This window comes from Pimephales promelas, chromosome 14 (assembly GCF_988280905.1).
Source record: "Pimephales promelas chromosome 14, fPimPro1.hap1.1, whole genome shotgun sequence".
Classification (NCBI taxonomy): Eukaryota; Metazoa; Chordata; class Actinopteri; order Cypriniformes; family Leuciscidae; genus Pimephales; species Pimephales promelas.
The window spans coordinates 22203964-22225036 of record NC_142782.1 but is presented as its reverse complement, the minus strand read 5'-3'; the positions used below and the strand labels follow the sequence as shown (position 1 = coordinate 22225036).

The following is a 21073-nucleotide window of genomic DNA, read 5'->3' as shown; positions in this document are numbered from 1 at the left end:
ACTTTGGATCTGTGAATGAATGCAAGATTACATACAGTGACTCTAAAAAGAATTTAGACACTTAAATTTTTGGAGTGAATGCTATTGCATTCACTCACAAAATATTAAGCCATGTGGCAAATTTCGAAACAACAGACACAGTTCATTAATTGCGAAAATTAACTGGCAAATATTTTTTAACTTGAATTTTGAACACAGAAAAAACAAAATTAATCATTTTAAAAAGTAATTTCCAAATATTTGGAGCCACGGTTCATGAATTAATTCGGTTGGTTAATTTTGAACATTTGAAAATGATCCATTTATTTTGGACACATAAAAATTAAGTAATTTTTAAGTAATTTCCAAATATATGAAGCCGCTGTTCACAAATTAATTAATTTTGAACTCTGTAAAGATTTATTCATTTTCAAGTGTGCCCCAAAAAAAAAAAAAAAAACTTTTGAATATTGTAAAAATTGTATATTTTTTAATTGTCCAATAGTGTCCAAATACTTTTGGAGCCACTGTTCATAAATTATCTTTTCATTTTTTAGTGAAATTCACAAATTCCAATTCCACACAGTAAAACGTGTCCAAACGGTCCAAAAGTGTCCAAATACTTTTAGGTGGCACTGCACATGAACTAACCTATGAAAGTCCATAAACTGCTCGGAACTCTCCTCCTCACTCCCCACTAGCCTTCAGTGCTTCTGTGTGTCTGCGGTTGGCGCGTTTCGGGAGGTCCGCCTGAGAGTTACCCCCGGACGTCAGCTGCTCCCAGTAGGACTGGCAGTACTGCTGAATCAGACGCATTTCAGACTCCAGCAGGAGTGCTGGGGTAGGACGTGCAGGGTCCTGTTGATGGTCTTTGCGATGGCTCCTCGAAGCCTCTTCCTCCTCATCGGGGGTGGTGAGGGCTACAGCGATGTCCCGGTCCAGGATCCGTAAATAGACACGAGCCAGCGTGTGTTTGAAGTTATTTTCAGTGGCCAGGCAATGGTACTGACCAGCATCTGCTTTGGTGAGAGTTTTCAGAAGGACCCCCTGAGGAGTCTTCAGAACTTCCCCGTCTCGATTTAGCTGTAAACATAATCAGAAAAATGTGCAGTTATAATCTGACTATACACTACTGTTTAAAAAATTTGAGGTTGGCAAGATTTTTTTTAATGTTTTTTAGTCTTTCATGCTCACCAAGGCTGCATTTATTTGATTTAAAAAATATGGTAAAAACAGTAATATTACAAAATAATTGTTGAAATAGAAATAACTTTTATATTTTATGCTGATTTGGTGCTCAAGAGACATCTCTTATTATTACCAATAGCTGTTTCCATCCACATATTTTTTTTTGCTCATTTTGGGATATCACATTTAAAAAAAAACACTGGATGGAAGTGCCAAGATGTGTATAAATTTAAAAATTGCGCATTAAAAACATACATTTCGGATACATTTTTTATCTGATAAGTTCGCATGCGAGTAAACAACTATTAAAATTCCACGATGCACAAAAAAACTAACTGGACTAACTAGAGTTAGTATCATTGCACAGCATCTCAAATGTTGGCTGATTTCAATGATTTGGTTGACATGATGGCGTTCACAGACATCAGGCCTCAGAAATCCAGATGACATGATTGGCTAACTGGACTATCTAGAGTTAGTATCATTGCACAGCATCTCAAATGTTGGCTGATTTTAATGATTTGGTTGACATGATAGCGTTCACAGACATCAGGCCTCAGAAATCCAGATGACATGATAGTGGTTATTGGGTTTCGTCAATACTGATGTATGAAAAAAAGAGCCACGGTGCTCGATTGCAGCAACTTCCATTTTTATTACAGATATTTTGCAATTTCCCAGTTGTTCTCTTTACTCACAAATGTTTTATGCAACATTCCAATTTTGTTTCCAAGCTAAATTCACTATTATATTCACTATTTATTACAAGTAATATTTTTGTGGAAACTGTGAGACATTTTTTCAGGATTCTTTGAATAGAAATTTTAACAGTACTGCATTTATTTGAAATGTCTTTACGGTCACTTAGTGTATATTAACCAACAAAATGAACATGTTAAAATATAATAAAAGTTTTATTTGGCTGGTTAGTGACTGGTGGTTTAAAATAAAGTAAAAGCATGAAATCGTACCACTTTTCGTCTTCCCTCCTTCTGGTAGAGCCATTTGATAGTGGCCTGGGGAGAGCGCGGCACACACTCCAAAAAGGTGCTGCTACCCTCCACCCCGAACTGAACTTTCTCCATCAGTCTCCTCTCCACTAGTAGACACAGTAAAAAAAGATTATTGTCATATGCTGAGTCCCATTACACAAATACATCAGACTGACCACATTATAATACTGCAGGCTGATATTTGTTGATGAACTGTGCGTTTTTGTTACCTTTGGCATTGTAACCCCGACACTGACGCAAAGGGTCACCGTGTTTAACGTCCTGCCTTCTGCTCCTCCTGAATTAAATAATACAAAAAGAATATAATTAAACTCCACATCAATTTACGGTCCTATGAAATGAAACTCATATAAGCCCCTTATAGAAAGTTTAAATGATCTTCTCGCCATGATTCAATTCCGAGGAGAAAAGTTAATTATGTGCAATTTCAAAGGTTCTCTGACCTTTTGGTGGCTTGTGTAAAGGCAGAGCAGTTATCTCCATCCCAGGCACAGTAGGGGTCTCTGGCCAGACAGCAGTCCGAACAGGCCTTTCCATACACTCCACAGCGGTGCAAAGACATCTGGGTAAGACCTGCCTCGGAAGATGCGTACAGCTGTTGCTGCAAAAAAAAAAAAAGGGGGAAAATATTGTAATACCATACTACTGATTTCCGTAATATTTTTTTATTATTATTACACTCCTAAAGGCTATTATATTTAGAACTCTTTTTTTATCAGTTTATTTTTGTTACATTTTATTTTTTACGCTTACCCGTTTGGCGGATATGTGCATTGTTTTGACAGCAGCGGGTGTCTGTTAATAAAAAGGATTAGAAAAGCATACTGGTACTTCATTATATTTGTTTGTTTTATTAATATAATATAAAATCTAATATATATATATACCCTGAAAACTTCCACTTCCTCTAAAGTGAGCTCTTCCATTGTGGTGGGATCCTTGGGCAGGACTATAACTTTTTGGACCGTACCATGATCTGTGGGGTGACAGAAAAGTGATAAAGTTTACACAATATGTTTATCAGAATCTGCATCCTACATTTCATTTCTAAAATTATAAGGGTGAATTTTTATTAGGGCTGCACAATATATTGAAATTATCGAAATATCGCGATATGCAGCTTGCAGTAACTGGGGTCATGAACAAAAGACCGAGAAATCAATCGCTGCTCTTGGCTGAATATCTTTTCTAGCTTTAATAAGAATCTGTATACATTTCATTCATACAGTGAAAACTAATCAGTGTTTTATTTTACATTTGATTATTCAGTTTCTGTTGTTAAATAAACCTAATTTAGGATAACCTGAACCCCTAAACCCTGTGCTTTACACTGATGTTAAAAAAACACTTCTTATGCTACAGTAAAACACTAATGGTCACTTTCAGAAGTTGCAGGGGTATTTTCTTGTCCCAAAAAGAATGTGAAACACGTATTTAGGTTAGATAATAGATCATTTAAGTTTATTTTACACACTTTAAGCATTATCGTATCGCATTATTAGTTATCGCATATCGCATTTTTCTTCAATGTCGTGCAGCCCTAATTTTTATCTCATGCCGACTTTTAACAACTAGGCTGTACACTATCCCAAGTTTTACAGATTCAAGAAACTTGACTAATTTGAGCAAATCAGAGGATCCCAGTCTCACCCGTTCCCAGAAAGAGAACCTCATATCGGCCATCCACAGCATCCACCTGGTCCACTGCAATAGTCGTAAAGCGATAGTCTACACCAGAGCGCACCACTAGAGGGCGCTTGTGAATGGGATACACAGGATAGTACATGAGAGGATGAGCACGAATGAAGTTAACCGCTTCATCTGAGAACTCTTTTGTGGACTGAAGACCCGGTGTGAACGTGCCTCCTGGACACTAAAGCGGGAAACAGATGGAGAGCCAGTCAGATAAATGTACACCCATGTAGCCTCAGCAATAAAATATATCATAGGCACTGTAAGATGGATGATAAGCAGCATAAAAGTGGGTGAAATTACCAAATTTTCATGATGCTTGAGGGAAAAATTGACTGAAACTCACTGTTCCTGGACGAGGATAGGGAATCTTCCCTGTGTATGTAGTCCATTGGTAGTTGTGACCGTGTTTATGGGCGAAAGGGCCATTAAAGACATTTCGGATATCAGCCATTGAGTAGACACACACGGCTGAGCCTTTAAACACAGAGCTAAGAGACAAAAACAAGACAGATGACTAAAATATCACAGATCCAGAAACAAACAATTTATCAGAGGGGAAGAAAACATATTGGGGGATTAAAACACAAAAAGTCAGAAGTCATTATCACTGCTCCAAATATGTCTACTTCCGTTCTATATAATATATATATAAAAAAAAAAAAACAGCATGTAAGCCGAGTAGTATTCATAAGACTACTTGTTCCGACGAGATTCGTGAGAAGCGTGCGTTCGATGGACACTTTACTATCCCACGAGGACATGGGAGAGGATTAGTGAATGGAGATGAAGCGACACAACTGACACTGTTGGTCAAATGACAATGACAACTTGGCAGATGTAGTACATCCAAATTTCATTCACATTATACACATTCATCATACTATATAAAACATACTTTTTTAACAGTCGTGAAGCAAGTTTCAAGCCAAACGTACACTGTAAAAAAATATTTTCATGATTTGTAATCACAACATTTCTTTTTTTGTCAAATCAACTTAGATGATTTATGTAGTTCAGATAACATAATATTTTGAGTTTATGGTGATTAAATTAATCTCCTTCATTGTATTAACTCAATTTTTCCATTTTAATGAACTTAAAATTAAGGCAACCAGGTTACTTATTTTTTTAAGTTAAACCAACAATATTTTTTTACAGTGTAGTACCTACTATACAATATGCGATTATGAACGCAGCATATGTGTTCATCTGAAGAAATATAGAAGAAGATGTATAAATGAAAAAGCAGGTGTGTACCCAGAAGTTGAGAAGACGCCATACACCACAGGGTTTCGTTCATCCTGGGCAGGTTGGATAAACACATCCCCTGGAGTGGAGGATTTAAAAAAATGTGTCAATACTCAGACTCCTCTGAAAATACAACACCTTTTGCTATATCTGAAATACTTTACTTGGCGTATTCAACCACTAGATGGCACAATAATCATAAAACTGCTATGCAACACATCACAAATTGTAAAAGTATAATAATTAAATAAACTTGGAAAGAAAACAACACTCACTCAGTTCATCAAAGAAGGTTTCCACCCCATCATCTCCCATCACAGAGCACACCAGCCTGGCCTTCAGAAAAGTCGTCCATTTGTTCACGAGAGACTTCTGTCCGCCCTCATCATTCTGTGATGAAACACACACAGCTGTTTATTGCCTAACTGAACTGTGAACTGCTTCCTGTGCACCTGCGGTCTCTGGTTACGTGAAGCAGGATATTACTCACCAGGCACACGCGGCCCACTCTGGCTAACACACTTGGGCTCGCTCCTCCCCCCGAGTCCAGACTCTTCTCACGGAAGAAGAAATAGAGCTTGTCGTCGTTCTTCTCGGAGCTGTCAGGAATCTGTTTCATGTGAACAAATACAGGTTCTAGGAAATAAACAGAGTGTGCATGTCACATCCATCCAAATATTTAATGGAAAACTAAAACAGCTGAGCAAATACTTATTATCAGTCTAATTAAAAAGACATCTGCCAATTCAAATATGAACAGCAGAGCTATTTACCATTCAGCCACCTAGAGTCATACTGCTCTGATCTCACAGCTGGCCGGCTCCCCATGGTCCTGAAGATGCCTGGATCACTGCTCATGAAGTCCACCGGCACTCCTGCATACAGGTTTCCATCTAGGTGTAGGAGAGGTGAGAAATAAATGCATGAGTGCAAGTGAAAGCTTCATGTTTCAGATGATTTGTGAAGTTTGGTGATCTGTTTTCACATTAGACAGGATATGTCACCTTCGATATGTTGAACATCAATGAACATCAGATAGGGATAAATTGGAGACTCCCATGTTTACCAGCATGGATTTTAGTAAAATAAGCTTATGGTAAATTAAAATCTATAATATTGAATTATTATATTTGTGGTGTCATGTTGTGGCCATTATGTGAACTGCACTCCAATATAAAGTATTGTAGTGAGGATAGCACAATATTCTTTATAAATACATGGGCTAGACTGAATTGATGTCACAAAGTATTTTAGTTAGTACCGGTAATCATTAAATTACGTAGTAACTACAAAGCCAAAACCTTACTGCAGTCAAATATATCTATTATGATCTGAATCAGCAATGTAAGCAAATGTAAATATCAGTAAAGATTCTGATGTTATCATTCTGTTATATGCTATGATTCTGTAATGTTATATGTTGTGATTTTTGTCCTGTTATGATTTGGTTATGTTATGATTCTATGATGTTAAGGTTCTGTTCTGTTTTGATGTTATGATTCTTTCACACTGTTATGTTATGAGTCTGTTAATTTCTGATGTTATGAATCTGTTATGTTATAATTATTTTATGCTATATTATGTTCTGGTATGTTATGATATATTATGATGCTATGATTCTGTTGTGTTATGTAATGATATGTCATGTTATATGTTATCATTGTTATGTTCTGCTATTTTGAGGACTGTTTGATAAAATGACAGATGGCAACAGTAAGATTGGCTATTATCGTGCTTACTAAAGGATCAATTACATAAAATCTAAAAGTAATACAGCATCTTTATTAATCGTCTCTTACTAATCAGGGCTGCGACATTCTCCTGGTTTGGATCGTAAGAGCATTTCCCCTTCCCAGAGTCCACGAAACCAGGAACCAGCCTGAAGAGGTAGTCCTGTGGACATCAGAGTAGCGAGAGCATTTGGTTTTTGTCACTGCAGATTGATTGTGTGTATACATGAGTATATACAGTCAGTGTATTTATGTGTGTGTACCTCAGCTCTCCAGCCTCTGTTGATGAAAGTGCAGATGGGTTTATAAGCTCCTGTGCCACAGGTGTACAGGTGAGTCCTGTTCCATGGCTCAATCAAACGCACAAAGTTAGCACATTCTCCCTGAAAAAAAACACACACACAACTGTTAAGGGATATTGGTCAGATCAAGAGTCTCGCATTCTATTTAGTGATTCAGGTACTAGGATGGTTTGATTCAAATAACTGAAGTAAACTCACATGCCTGCCTTTCCCAGTCATCTGACACTCTCCCTTTCTCTGAGCTGGAGCTGGCCAGTGGATCTACAGGCATAAAACACCCAAAGAATTATGACAAGAATTCCCTGACACTTCAATTCTTTTTGGGGTCAGTGTTCGGGGTGACAATTGCTTCATGTTATTTTGCTGTGAATGAAATTGATTCATTTGAATCATCCCTTACAATGAGAGGCTCTTTGTTGATGTTTTGCATGTCCAGAGAAACAAGATATTCGCGGCTTCCCAGGTACAACCGCCCCTGGTCTGGGTCAACGTGCAAGATCCGGTAGTCACTGGTGTTGAAGGAGAAACTGAAAGGCCTTGCTGTCCGAGTGTCCATCAATTCTGAGGAATGACAAAAGAGAAGCATAGGAAATAAAATGATGAATCATGTTTATACAACTTTTAAAACTAACCTTTATTTTATTTTAATACATTTAAACATGTAGGCCTAATTTATTTAAGACGTTTTGGCAGCCATTACTCCAGTGTTCAGCGTCATTCTAATGTGCACATTTGGTGCTCAAGAAACATTTTTGTTATGTTCACAGTTAAAAACGGTTGTAAGTTTTTTTTCAGGATTCAGGAAAGTTGATTATATATATATATATATATATTATTTTGTTTTAAAGTGACTCACCGTAATTATAGCCAATTAAATTATAATATCAATAATATTAATAATAAAGCTTAATTAGAACACTTTTGGTGTCAATAATGTGTTTTTGGGCCTTATTTTGAGACAGTAAAGGTAAGGGTGAGAAACTGCTCAATAAATGTCCTACCATAATAGTGTTTCATCTCTAGGGGGTGCTCTTAACTCTCTCTTCAAGCATCTGCTATCTGAAATCCACACGCTCTCACTAAACACAGTTCTGTGGGCATTTCCTTTTTCCAGATGAAATCATTAAAATAAAAATCTTGTAGTAGCAGTGTTCTGGGCCGACCCCTCTTCAGCGAGCTCTTCTTGAAGGTGGAAGGAAGAGCCAAGAAGTTGGTGGCTCTTGGGAGCAAACTGCACTTAACACAGTTCTAGAAACATTTCCTGAGTACCAGCGAAAAACACTTCCACATATGGGCCAAGTATTCAGTCTCAAAGGTAAAGATTAAAATAAAGAAATTCAGCAGAGTTAATTGAACCGTTTACTCAGACATTCGTGCAGGCTGTCACAAGACTTCAAAAGAACGCCAGACCCTGACGCAAGTATTGCAGTTAAAATTGTGTGAATGTTTAACTGCGTAGACTTATGTCGGTTATGAATTATGATTGGATTATCTCAGGCCTGAAAGAGATGTCAGCATCTAATAATTAAAGATTTTTCCAAAACTGAAATACAGTCATAAATTTCTCACTCAGGATGAATAGAAACACAAAACAAACTGTTCTTTTCTATTTGTTCCCCTATGCGGGATCAATTTGACACTGACACACACACACACACACACTCCTTTGAGGATGAAGTCCTGTAGCTCTTTCACAAGCTACATTCATAGATGACTAATTATGCATCTGATCCTGACTAGATTCAACCACATCATGAACTTCGTTATACTAAACTGTTATGCAATACACTACCACCATTCAAAAGTATGGGGGTCAGTAAGTTTGTTTTTTTATTAAAGAAATTCATTCTATTTAGCAAGAATGCATTAAAATAACATTGAAATTTTATTTTATCAAAGTATTTTACCATTTATCAAAGAATCCTCAATAAATGTATCACTGCCCAACAAAAATATTAAGCAGTAAAGTATTAATATTATGGGTGTCCGTCAGATTACAATCAGTATATTAAATATGTTATTTGTGAGAGAAATTTGTTTTCTCACCTAACAGAGCAAGTATAAAAGCATATTATCTTTTGGTGGATTAAAAAATGTGTCTGATGAACTTTTAAGGGCTGAATATTTCAAGCACTGACCTACCGGGTCACATTGCCTGTAATGTTCTGAGCATTTCATTAGCTTGATACAAACTCACTTACATTGCAGTGTAAGTCTGCCTTTAACTGGCACAAACCAAAACTTAAAATTACAAAAGGGGAATCAATTTGACATCGAGTTTTGTCATCCTTCCCTTGGACGATCATCCGTACGGATGTTTACACCCATGGAAATGTTTAGGCACAGGAAATGTGGGCATTTTGATGCCGACTTTAATGTTGTAAAAGTAAATATATGTTTAAGTGCGTCTCTGTGAGGGTGTGTTTACAGGATGCTCTGGAGAGGGTGCTAAAATAACCGCTAATGATCGGATATCTGTTGGACACGGAACTGGGTGGGCAAAAGGGAAAGAGTTTGTGTACAATCCTATTCCCCTTTACTGTCAAGAAAGAACACCGGACACACTACCACTGCCAAACCTGCAGTGGACCAAAGTGGACACAGCACAGAGTTCATAACAATCTCGGGTGAAAGACGCTGGTGCAAAGGTGAGGCACGTAAAGTCTAGTGATACAACATCCTGCAGGAAGTCTTTGTTGTGAGAGGAATTCAACAGGGACTCTCTTGTGTACTCAGTCTCAAAATATTACTAAACATAATACAAATGAAATGAAATTATAATAAGTCATTTTCAATAATTCATTATTTAATCAGCGTATCATAATCTGAATAAATTATTCAATTGATTGACAGCCGTAGTAAAATAAGGTAAGGTTACACACTGGACACACTAGGGACATTATAGAATATCACGTTCCTCTTTCACTCTTTCTGCCAGTTTCTCATAGGCTCTAATTGGGTACACTTTCTAGAGTTACACAAAGACCTTCCCTCATCTGCAGGCGCCTCCGAAACAAAGACCATCCCGTTGGCAAACAATGAACAATCCATCTCAGATAACAGCAGAAAATAGAGAGGCCAATGAGACAAGTGTATTTTTCCGCCGTGAAGGAGAGGGTGGAGTCAAGGGTGAGAGGGGGATCTTTGCTGGCGGAAGCCAAAAAACATGGCAAATAAAGAAAATGGCCACGCAGAAACGGACCGGATCAGAGCCAAAGAGCTTTAGTGGAATTACAGGGACGGGTGATGAAAGACAAGACAAAGCTAACAATAACTAGCTAGATCCAAATTACTGAGGGCGTATAATTCAGCCCGGTCATCTCTTCAATTAGGTTTTATCAGGGCACAAGCAGGAGGAATATGAGCCTGGGGCAATTGGAAATATGAAACACGAGGTGATTGATATCTGAAACAGCTTTTCTTTTTTCATGAACCCTGTTAACATCCTTATGAATTTCCTTCAAGGCACTTTTAACCCACACCTTGATTAGATTGTTTGTGAAGAACAGGAAGGTCAATTGAATTCTCAAAATCTCAAGGGTCACTAAGAATAAAGGCGTAGATTCACCCTAAAATAGAAGAACCTCTATTTACTGGTTATGAGTCAGTGAATGTTTTCTTGTCAGTTGGCCATAGCCATCATCAGATCATTTCACGTCCCACCTCATGTTTTCCTGTGACAAAACAAGGGATGCTACAATAATAAAAGTTAATTCATTCTAGTTAATAACCATCATAAAAATGTTCACTAGTTTGTCTAAATTTCAGAAATAAAATACTAAAGCTGATTTAGAATGCATGTAAAAATTTATTCTGAGGTTTGGTAAAGATTACATTTAACAGGGTTATTTAAGTTTTTGTGTTTTTAAAGATTAACTTTGAAAGTTAGATGCTAGCAAAGGTCATCTAAATATAAAAAAAATGAATTAGTGTTTAATATCGACTCTAATATAGATAAAATTATTTAAAAAAACAAAATAACCAATTAACCAATATGGTGCCAATATTTTGTTCCTTACAAAGAATAAAATGAGATGAGATGAAAATGAGATGAGCCGTTTAAAACAAAACATTTGTAAATTCTAGAAGGTTCACCAGAAGAGATAAATTGGTTTCCAAACTTTAGTCAAAGTTGAATGTAAACGGGTCTCGACACAGCTCTTGTTCTCTGAGTTTACACAGAGCAAGTTTTATGAGGAAAATTATTCCAGAAATATCTTTGTCAAAATTGCCAAATTACCTAAAAACAACTTAGAATATAGCTGCAAGCAGCCATTACCGGGGCCAAGCGCAAAAAGCGGCAACATATGCCAAAATGGCAAGGAGTGGCAGACCAACTGCAGCAAGGAGCAATTAAGGGCATTTTGAGAGAACTTTGGGCAAATGGCTAAGAAAATCACATAAACATTAACTTATAAGATGATTTAATGGGTTATCACTTTCGAACAATAGGTGGCGCAGTTACGAAATAGATGTGATGTGGTCAGAGTGAGGTGACAATGACACATGCAAAGTTTGGTGTCAAAATGTGAAGGCATTGCAGAGATAAAGCCTAAATAGTAATTTTGGCAGCATGCCTAAACTTTGATGCTGTGGTATACCAAAACGGTTTTGTCTATCATCGTGCAATTCATAACTTTTAGTCGGCACGGTCTGGAGATGATACCATTCAATTTTCGTGAAAATCGGACAAACGGTCTAGGAGGAGTTCGAAAAAGAAGGCTTTTCAAAGAAATAAAGATGGCGGACAGGAAGTTTGGCTGATTATGCAAAACCTGGTATCTATGTTTTCGGCATAACCCAAGGAATCTATTAAGATCAGTTTCATTGCAATAGGCAAATTTATTCAAAAGTTATTAGCGTTCTCAGAAATTAATTATAACTTTTGACCAACAGGTGGCGCTGTCTCAAAATCTTTTGAGTACCTTCAGGGCATGCTGCTTATGACACACACTGAGTTTCGTAATGTTAGACCAAAGCATTTGTTTAGTATAGCATTGTATTTCACAAAACTGTATTGAAGTCAATGGGAATTTCACGTTTTGCTCTATTATAGCGCCACCAAGAGGCTCAGTCCCACAATTTTTTTTATGTGTCCTCAGAGTGACCCCATACATATGTGTGTCAATTTTGGTGCAAATATCTCAATTCACTTCCGAGTTATAAACATTTATATGAAAAAACACATAAAAAATGACTGACACATGACTTTGTTTGAATTTTACTACCCCTTACTATCAATATTTTCGCATTTGGGCAGTTGCATATAGTTAACAAGCTATGATTCCGTGTTTCTGGCGGTGGTTTCGTCTCGATCGGAACAGTGGTTTTGAAGATATCGCCAAGTGTTTTTTTCGCGCTAAATCGCTACACTACACCAACCGTAACACGAAACCCAGCATGTTTAGTATCGTTGGACTCGGCAACGATTCAGGACCTCAAAAATATGACTCCCGTGAAAATAAGTGTACCACACCCAAAGTTATAAGCGTTTGAATAAAACAATTCACCAATAGGTGGCGCTGTTTCGAAACTTCTCAGGCTCCTTCAGGGCATCGTACTGATGACCCATACCGAGTTTCGTAACAATTCGTTCATGCGTTCAAAAAATACAGCATTTTCCCACATAATTCAAAATGGCCGACAGCCAAAATGGCCGATCTGGGAAAATTGGATATCGGTCGACTCGGCATGACGCCCTGAATCTATCGAGACCAAGTTTTTGATTTTTGGAGAAACCGTTCAGAAGTTATGAGCAAAAATAGCCATTTTTTATATCTCCGGACCACTAGGTGGCGCTGCGCCGAAACGCTGCATGTAGCCTCAGATCATGCTTGTGAGGACATGTACCAAGTTTGGTCTGAATAGGATGAAGCGTTGCGGAGATACAGCCTCACGTCTGTTTTCGCAAGCGCTACGTAAAATTAGTTTGCGCATTTATCGAAAACGGTTCTTCGAATCATCTTGAATTCCATAACTTTTTGTCAGCACTGCCTGGAGATGATCCGGTGCGATTTTGGTGAAAATCGGACAAACCGTCTAGGACGAGTTCGCAAAAGTAGGTTTTTTGAAAAATTCAAAATGGCGGCCATTTTTTTATGACGGAAAATGACGTCATAGGGTGCTATCGAATCGGCATGAGCTCAGGAACAAGAGGAAAAAAGAATTTTGTTGATAGGCCTTACGGTTCAAAAGTTATTAGCATAATAAAAGTGCAACTTTGGACAGTTGGTGGCGCTAGAGGGAATGAGTTAGAGACACCAAAATTGGTGTATTTAAAGTTGGGACTGTCCTCTATCAGAATGTCAAACCAAAACAACTTTCCCGCAAACCGGTCTATGGGCTGCCATAGACGCCCAGTCGGAAGAATAATAATAATAATAATAATAAGAACCGGCACAGATACAATAGGTGCCTCCGCACCTTCGGTGCTTGGCCCCTAAATATTCAAAGAAAGGCCATCAATGGTAACTCTGAGTGCTAACTTGAGTCAAGTCAGCTTTTTATTTAGGTCATAGTTATTGTACCATAACAAAGAATGAGGCCCCACAGAAATGGCAAACTAAAATAGAAATGACTTGGGGAAAATGTGGCTATTGGAAAAAGTTGTTTACACTTCGACTGGTACAGCACAAACAAATCCGAATTTGTGCTTATATTATGGTGGGTTGATGTTTGATGCTCACCGCTGTTTGTGTATTTTCCAAACACTAATGTGCAGGGTTATAATCCCACATACATGAGAGACGGGCCGCTCTATCATCTTTGGGGTAATTATGTGGCACAGCGGTATTTGCCGCTCTACATTCAGCTTATTCAGGAACATTATATGAAAAGACTCCTCTTAAGTGATTCAAACTTTAAATTCCTGTTTACATCATGTGTTAAGCAGCCCATAGTTCAACCTGCTCCCAAATTTAATTAGAGGGGCTGTGTTACATGTGGATACATGTATGCATTAGTTGTACTAATGTGTGTGTATGAAGTGACTGCATGAATGTGTATGTGTTTGTCAAGAACAGGGGTGACAGTTAGCTTGACAGCTGACAATGACTATAATTGTTCAAAATGACTGATTTTGACCTTATCCTGTATACGCTTTGAAGACGTACAATTATCAGACGAGGATGGTGGGAAAGAGTCTGAGGGAATATCCCTCATAACTTCTCCACAACAAGGCTTTTGTGTCAGATTATGCTTAAAGAGAAAGATACTAAAAGACCAAAATAAATAAATGAGAATAGCAAACAAGGAAAAGATTGGGACTCCAAAGCTTACATAATATAAGGAGTTCCAGCACTGGTTCTTGAGACATCTATAACTGCCATTAGATTTTATAATATCAACATATCCAGTATGAAATTAATAAGGCATGATCACTAGAATGTTCTTAACACAAATGTAATTGTATTTTCTCTATATAAAAACAAGGACTTGTGAATTATGACCCCTAAAACCACCTGTCCTCAGATTCAATACATATAATATTTAATTAATGTGTATTAATTAAGTCAAATATAAATGTATATTAAAGTATATTTATGTAATAATACATGAATGAATACATGAAAATAATACATGTACTTTTAAAGTATTGTACATTTATAAGGTTTCCCTATTTCTATAAATACTGTGATTTCACTGTTATTTGTAATAAAAAACATGACTACTGCACTTAATATAAAACATTCTTAATCAAAGATTTGACAGCCATAAATCTTACCTATTTAGCTATAATAAATATTTGAAATTAAAATGAACATTATTTTTATATCGGACTGTGCTGACAAATCCTGAATGATATCAAAGCTAATGTTTGAAACCTAGGAAATGACAAATATTACTATGAGCTTTTGAATTTTTGAACAATAAACAATATACAGGAATTGGTGGTTCTCTGGAATATGCTCTGTTAAGGACACATGTACCACACCTCAACCGTGCTGACAACATCCACCATTTGTTTTCAGCCAAGAACTGGAAAGGAAACTATCCAAACACATTTATTGTGTGTGTGTGTGTGTATAATTAGCAGAATTTTGGGAATAAAAATGTCCTTTCAAACTAAATCGAACAAAAACTTCCTATATACATTCGCATACTTATGCGATGTTGTTTTCTAGTATAAATATTCCAAAAAATAGCACATAGACAGTAAAAGAAATGGACAGAGCGACCCCATTGATTTCCACGGAGAAGACTGAAGCCCGATTTTTGCACTTCCTGTCTGATGTCTGAGAGACTGTGCAGGCTCAAACTGAGCGTGACGACAGTCTGACAGTTGTAAATCTTCTAGTAGCTGTGGCAAGCCAAAACGTTGTTGAAATATTTTGTCCCATTGCTTTTATGGACTCTCCTTCTATGGGCTTCTCCCTCGACTTTATGCCTCCATGTCCCCCCGATTGCCTCATACACAGTAAAAGATTGCCTGCAAGCTTTTCCTCCTGAGTCCTGTCTATACAGTGATGTCTCTATTGGGCGACAGAAAGTTGCATAGTGATGACGCAATCGTTAGCCTATTTTTCACAAAAACGGCATCCACGGGGCCACAACGTAAGATACAAAGTAATGGAGCGTTTTATACATTGTCGTGTTTCTTTAGAAATAAATAATGGACAAATAAAATCTTTGGATGCCTCAGATGTAAAGTTATTCGCTGTCAAAGTAACGCCAAAATGAATGGGAGTCAATGGGATGCTAACAGCAGGTGAAGTTCTGCTACAATGGCGGCTCCCGCGAGGCTCCAACTTCTGGCTGATGACAATAAGTGCTCTTCAAATACCAGATGATGCACTTATTTTCCCGAAAAAACAAACACCATCTCATTTCAAAGACTGCACCCTCCGGAGGTCGCAGGTCGCATTTGTCAGACCCATACGTCATTGCGGCTGCTTCATTTCAGAAAAGTAACCATTGCAATCCAAAGCATAAAGACATTACAACAATTTCTGATTCACAAGGAACGGCCAATTTTATAATGGTTACTTTTCAGAAATGAGACATCCTCCTCGATGACGTATGCAAGTGACAAATGCGACCTCCAGAGGGCACAGCCTTTGAAATGAGACACAGCTGGAATGTAGTACACTTCATGCCCTCAACTGTCGCAGCTATAATTACGCAGTTGAGGGGGAGGGACTATCAAACTTGTCATCTAAATCACTACACGGTAAAGTACATAGTGCGTAGTTTAAGTGCATAGTATGTCATGTGGGACACAATTAAATGTTTTCTTCAAGAGGTAGGGCGTGGGTTATGGTTAGTCTATAGCATACTGCATATAACTAGCTTTATATAACAACAATAGGAGTCTTCGCTTAGACTAAGTGTGTGTGTGTGTGTGTGTGTCTATGCATGAGCATGTGGGTGTAAGCAAAAAAAGAAAGAGAGAGGCTGAGTATGCATAGACAGGTAATGAATAAGGTTTGCACTCACCTTTAAAAGCCAGGTGCACTCTGGGAGCGGGGCGATGTGTGGAGGCCACTTCAATCACAAACAAAGCCCACAGCAACAGGAGAAGTCTTGTTTCCATAATTCTCATAGTTAGACCCAATTTGCAGGCAACCTACACAAACCCACACAAAAGAAAGAAAATAAAACAAGGTGGACATAGAAAGAGCACCAGAGGCTAAATTTATCATTGATTTCAACAAAGGAACAGGCTGAAATGACAAAGGAAGAAGGACAAGAGGAGGGGAAAAAATAGCTTGGAAATACATGAGAGGATGAAGACGAGGAAGAGAGACGGAGACAGTTCGATTTAGATAGACAACAGAAGGAACAGACAGCAAACATGACTACGTACTACACTGTTGTAAATTTAGCCTGGAGTTTTAACATAGACAAATCCCAGCCTGTCACACCTTCCTTCATTCAACTCCATGGAAAGACAAAGGTTTCAGGCCTGCATTAGAGGGTCAGCATTTATGATACATGGTGTCAGTTTTATTTTAGGAAAAACAGGTGCCGTTAATCAACTTTATCCACCCAGTGCAACTGCACAGGGCTGTTTTTCAAAAGCATTGTGAGCTAAGTTGATTGTTTGAGTTTGCAGCAGAAGTCACAGAGTAGAGCGAAATGTTGTCATGTCATATAAAATAAGATGAGTAAACTGGTAGAATAGATAAACACGACTGAAAAGTGAAAACATAATTTCATTGATATGACTACAGAATACAATAGGATCACGATTTTATAAATAATGATTCATACACATTTGTACATCTGTAAAGTTGTTCAGACATGAATAATTTACATTAAGTGGTGTCAATACTGTACGTTTCAGTTTCTATAGAAAAGTAAGTACATGTATGTGTGGTAGAACCACAAGATACGAATGAGTTCAAATCTAATTAAGGTTTTCTTGTAGCCTTTTTTTCATTATATCAGTTGTATCAACCTGACATTTTTAACTTAATGCACTTCCAAAAAAATAAATTGTAATTCATTAGTGAATTCCCATTATTGTATGTATGAACTGCTTATTTTATGTACTTCAGAATAAATTATTAGATAATGTGGCCATCATTGAACCAAAAGTCCCTGCTTGAGAAAAAGAGCTTATGATGCCAAGCTGGAGGTGGCAAATAAGTCCAAGCTGCCACAAAGCCCTGTCACACTGCTCATTGTTTTAACTCGGAAGATTTCAGGCTGCAACTGCTGCCTCTTTTAGATCAGTTTCCATCAGACACTGATCCTGGGCTCCTGTTTATGACATCATCAGCTGGCCAGTGATGTATGGGGGTGAGGTCAGCACAGCAGGGACTAGCATACTTGGGATTTGCCTGATTGGAGATGCATGATTAAATCAGCTATGTCAACTTACATATTTTTATTAGCACTTATAATCACTGCACCTGTGTGTACACCACAGATTTGCCCTCAGCACTTTGTGTGTTTTGTCAAAAGTACATTTGGAGGCAAAAGCTGACACAACTCGCAACTCGCTTAATCCTTTTTCACAAACTCACACGTGCACAAACAAACACAAACACCGGCCCAGGCTCTGCCAGCTGTCACTGGTTCAAATTCACATTCAAAGTACGTCTAGGGGCTTGTCCAGGAATGTACTACATGTCGAAACTGCAAGATGACAGAGAGAGAGAGAGTGAGAGAGAACCGTAGACTACACAAAAAAGTTGGTAAATGAGAGCAGATAGTAAAAAAAAAGGCTATGAAGATAGTTATCTCTCTGTAAGTTCATGTAGATGTGTATCATGGCTCTGTAGACATCAGATTGGGATCATAGTTGCTGCGGTAGCATTAGACAAGAGCAAAGAATTATTGGTCTGAAAGCTTCAAACGCACATTTGTGATCTCGGGTGCACCCCGTGAGGGGTTACAAAAACCAACAAATAATTTATATCATCTTTTCCAGCTCAAAGCGTCCTCACTTTTGAACCTGATTTCAAAAATCCTCTGATGTTTTACTGTGTTTCACTGGCTCCTGATGAAACTCACACCGTGCAAGATCAGATTTGTTTTATGTCTCCTCTCCTTCACATATTCAGCATCAGTCACTCAGGTGTTCTTACATGTTGGTTCTGGCACTGGTTTGATGTGAATAAGTAGAAAGCACACGCGCACACACACACACAAACACACACACACACACACACACACACACACACACACACACACACACACACACACACACACACACACACACACACAGACAGACAGACAGACAGATAGATAGCTTAAGTAAACTGTTAAGCGGGACATTTGCTGTTTTAAATTTTCAGTGGAACTTCACAGGTGTAAACTGTTATACTTTCTTGTTAGCATGAATTATGCATCAGTCGTTCTCTGCCGGAATGGCCAGAATATGAATTATGGATGCACAAGCGCAATCTATGACGTCCATTAAATCCAACTCCAACGTGTCCGTTTTTGCCCCTTTTTTTGTGAATGACAAAATGACTGCTGTACCACTCTTTACGTTCAAATATATAACTTGAGGTAAACCCAAAAAGAGTAATGTATAAAATACATAACAATAGGGTGATGTCAGATGTTGGGGTGGAAAACTATATATTATTTGACAATTATCAACAGATTTGATAGGTTTAATTTTAGAATAGGACAAATCATTTTGCTCTGTAATGTTAATTGCTGGTTTTCAAATATCAGAAACTTTTACAATTATCATATCATGAGTTGTTAACTGATTCTCAAAAGAGTATCTGCAAATTAAATTAATTATTGTAGGCAAATTTTTATGAACTTAGGTGTGAGGGATATTTGGTTCCTTTCATTAAAACTGTTCATATATTGAAATATTCAAGGTAAGCTTGGATATACCATACTTTATGGCTGAACTCAAAGAAACACATCTGGAACAAGTGCGTATAGGCTATAAGTTAGCCTGATATTTTATTTACGAAAAGGGTCATACTAACCTGAATTCAGTGTATTCTATTCCTCAACCCCCCTGCTAAATCATTAATATATTTTTTAAGGCAAACGTGTCTGATTATATTTACTAATTCTGTGTAGTTTATCTATAACACTGGTTTAAATGTATATTAATATATTACTGTAAATATGCAAACAACTGAGATGATGAAATTTCGTCATGTTCACATAATTTAATTAGTAATAATAGCAACTGACGTATTTGACAACCATTTAACAAAACTAACAAAAACTTTAATATTTCCATCCTTATCAGCTTATTTCGGGGCAAACTGTGAAGTTTAATTATGAGAATATCGTATATTCACCTGGTTCGCTGGTCTTGTGGCGCAGACGGTCTGTAGCTCCGTGTAGCCTGGTGTCTTGAAGATCAGGTGAGATGTTGTCGTTACATTCCTTACAGTCTCTGTGAGGACAGCTCGTGCCTTAAACTCAGAAATCCGTCCAAAACCTTTTCATAAACTCATAAGAGCTTGTATAGCTCTAGCTTTTTGAATTCCCACTTTTGGGGCGTGTCAATGAGTCCAAAAAACCGAGGTAAAAGTTGCAGTTTGTGCACGCGCAATTCGTCAGGATACTTCTAAGATGTTATCTGGACAGTTGAGGAGATACATGCAACAAACACCCAGATGTGTTTTGCTTTTTTCGTGACAATATCTCCAGTCAGTGTTTGCCAGTTTGAATACAAAACAGAAGATGTGTTCGTTGTCTAGTCACGTAAGCTCCACGCTGCACGGCGTCGTGTTGAAAGTGTGCGCGCACTGCGCGGTGGCAGGTGTTTGGTTAATTCGGCCGGTGAAGAAGTGTCACGGTCCAGCCCCCTCACTGCTCTCAGCAAACCAAGGGCAAGAAAACATCAATGCAGATTTACTGTATACAACCGTGTTTTTGAACCATTTGAACATTAGGCTATTTGAAAACTTAAATATAACGTAATATTATTTGCCTAATGCTGGCAAGGGACTTTCTTATTCCAGCATTTCTCAGGTTCAGCACCCACAAATGAAAATTCTGTCATCATTTCCTCATCCTCACGTCATTCCAAAAACAATAAGTCTTTCGTTCATCTTCGGAACACTAATGAAGATCTTTTTGATTAAATCTGAGAGCTTAGCCTATACTGTCCCCCTTACAGCACCGCAACTACCACTTCTTCATAAAGAGATCGTAAAACTAATACTAATACTAATAATAGTAGCTAATAACTAGTTAGGGGAACTGTCTTATTAGCCTACCTTATTAGCCTAACTTATTGGGTTACCTTATTAGCCTACCCAGCAAAAAAAAAAAGATATAGCTAATGTAGACTACTGAACACAAATATTGGGGGATATTGTAACATTATTTCGGGTAAATTGTCACAATGGAATCCAAGCTTTTTAAGGACAATTTAAAATAGGCTACCTATGAAGCATTATTCAGAGTGTTGACATAATTTCCACTCTGAAACAGGAAGACAGGATGGACAAATGGATCAGCTCCTCCCCTTTTTGAAAAATAT

The 21073-nt window shown here is 37.7% G+C and overlaps 1 protein-coding gene across 1 annotated transcript; it reads right to left on the bottom strand.

Annotated features, from left to right (window-relative positions):
• Nucleotides 1-522: 522 nt before the first annotated feature.
• Nucleotides 523-20353, bottom strand: sema3ga (sema domain, immunoglobulin domain (Ig), short basic domain, secreted, (semaphorin) 3Ga). The gene is made up of 18 exons (XM_039678445.2): nt 19881-20353; nt 16591-16720; nt 7556-7716; nt 7354-7416; nt 7117-7236; nt 6923-7016; nt 5897-6016; nt 5614-5759; nt 5399-5513; nt 5133-5202; nt 4219-4363; nt 3831-4053; nt 3068-3156; nt 2934-2975; nt 2624-2781; nt 2390-2457; nt 2139-2266; nt 523-1062 (listed from the first exon to the last, which is right to left on the bottom strand). Exons 2-18 carry the CDS (start codon nt 16694-16696, stop codon nt 667-669), a joined length of 2244 nt encoding a protein of 747 aa, XP_039534379.1. The 5' UTR covers nt 16697-16720; nt 19881-20353; the 3' UTR covers nt 523-666.
• Between the last annotated feature and the right edge of the window lie 720 nt (nt 20354-21073).

Excerpts from the sequence above, each read along its gene's own strand:
- sema3ga (XM_039678445.2), bottom strand. The coding sequence starts at position 16,696 with ATGAGAATTATGGAAACAAGACTTCTCCTGTTGCTGTGGGCTTTGTTT. Across the intron at positions 5,760-5,896 it reads TGACTCTAGGTGGCTGAATG|AACCTGTATTTGTTCACATG; the intron begins GTAAATAGCTCT and ends TTTATTTCCTAG. Across the intron at positions 2,458-2,623 it reads TTTACACAAGCCACCAAAAG|GAGGAGCAGAAGGCAGGACG; the intron begins GTCAGAGAACCT and ends TATTTAATTCAG.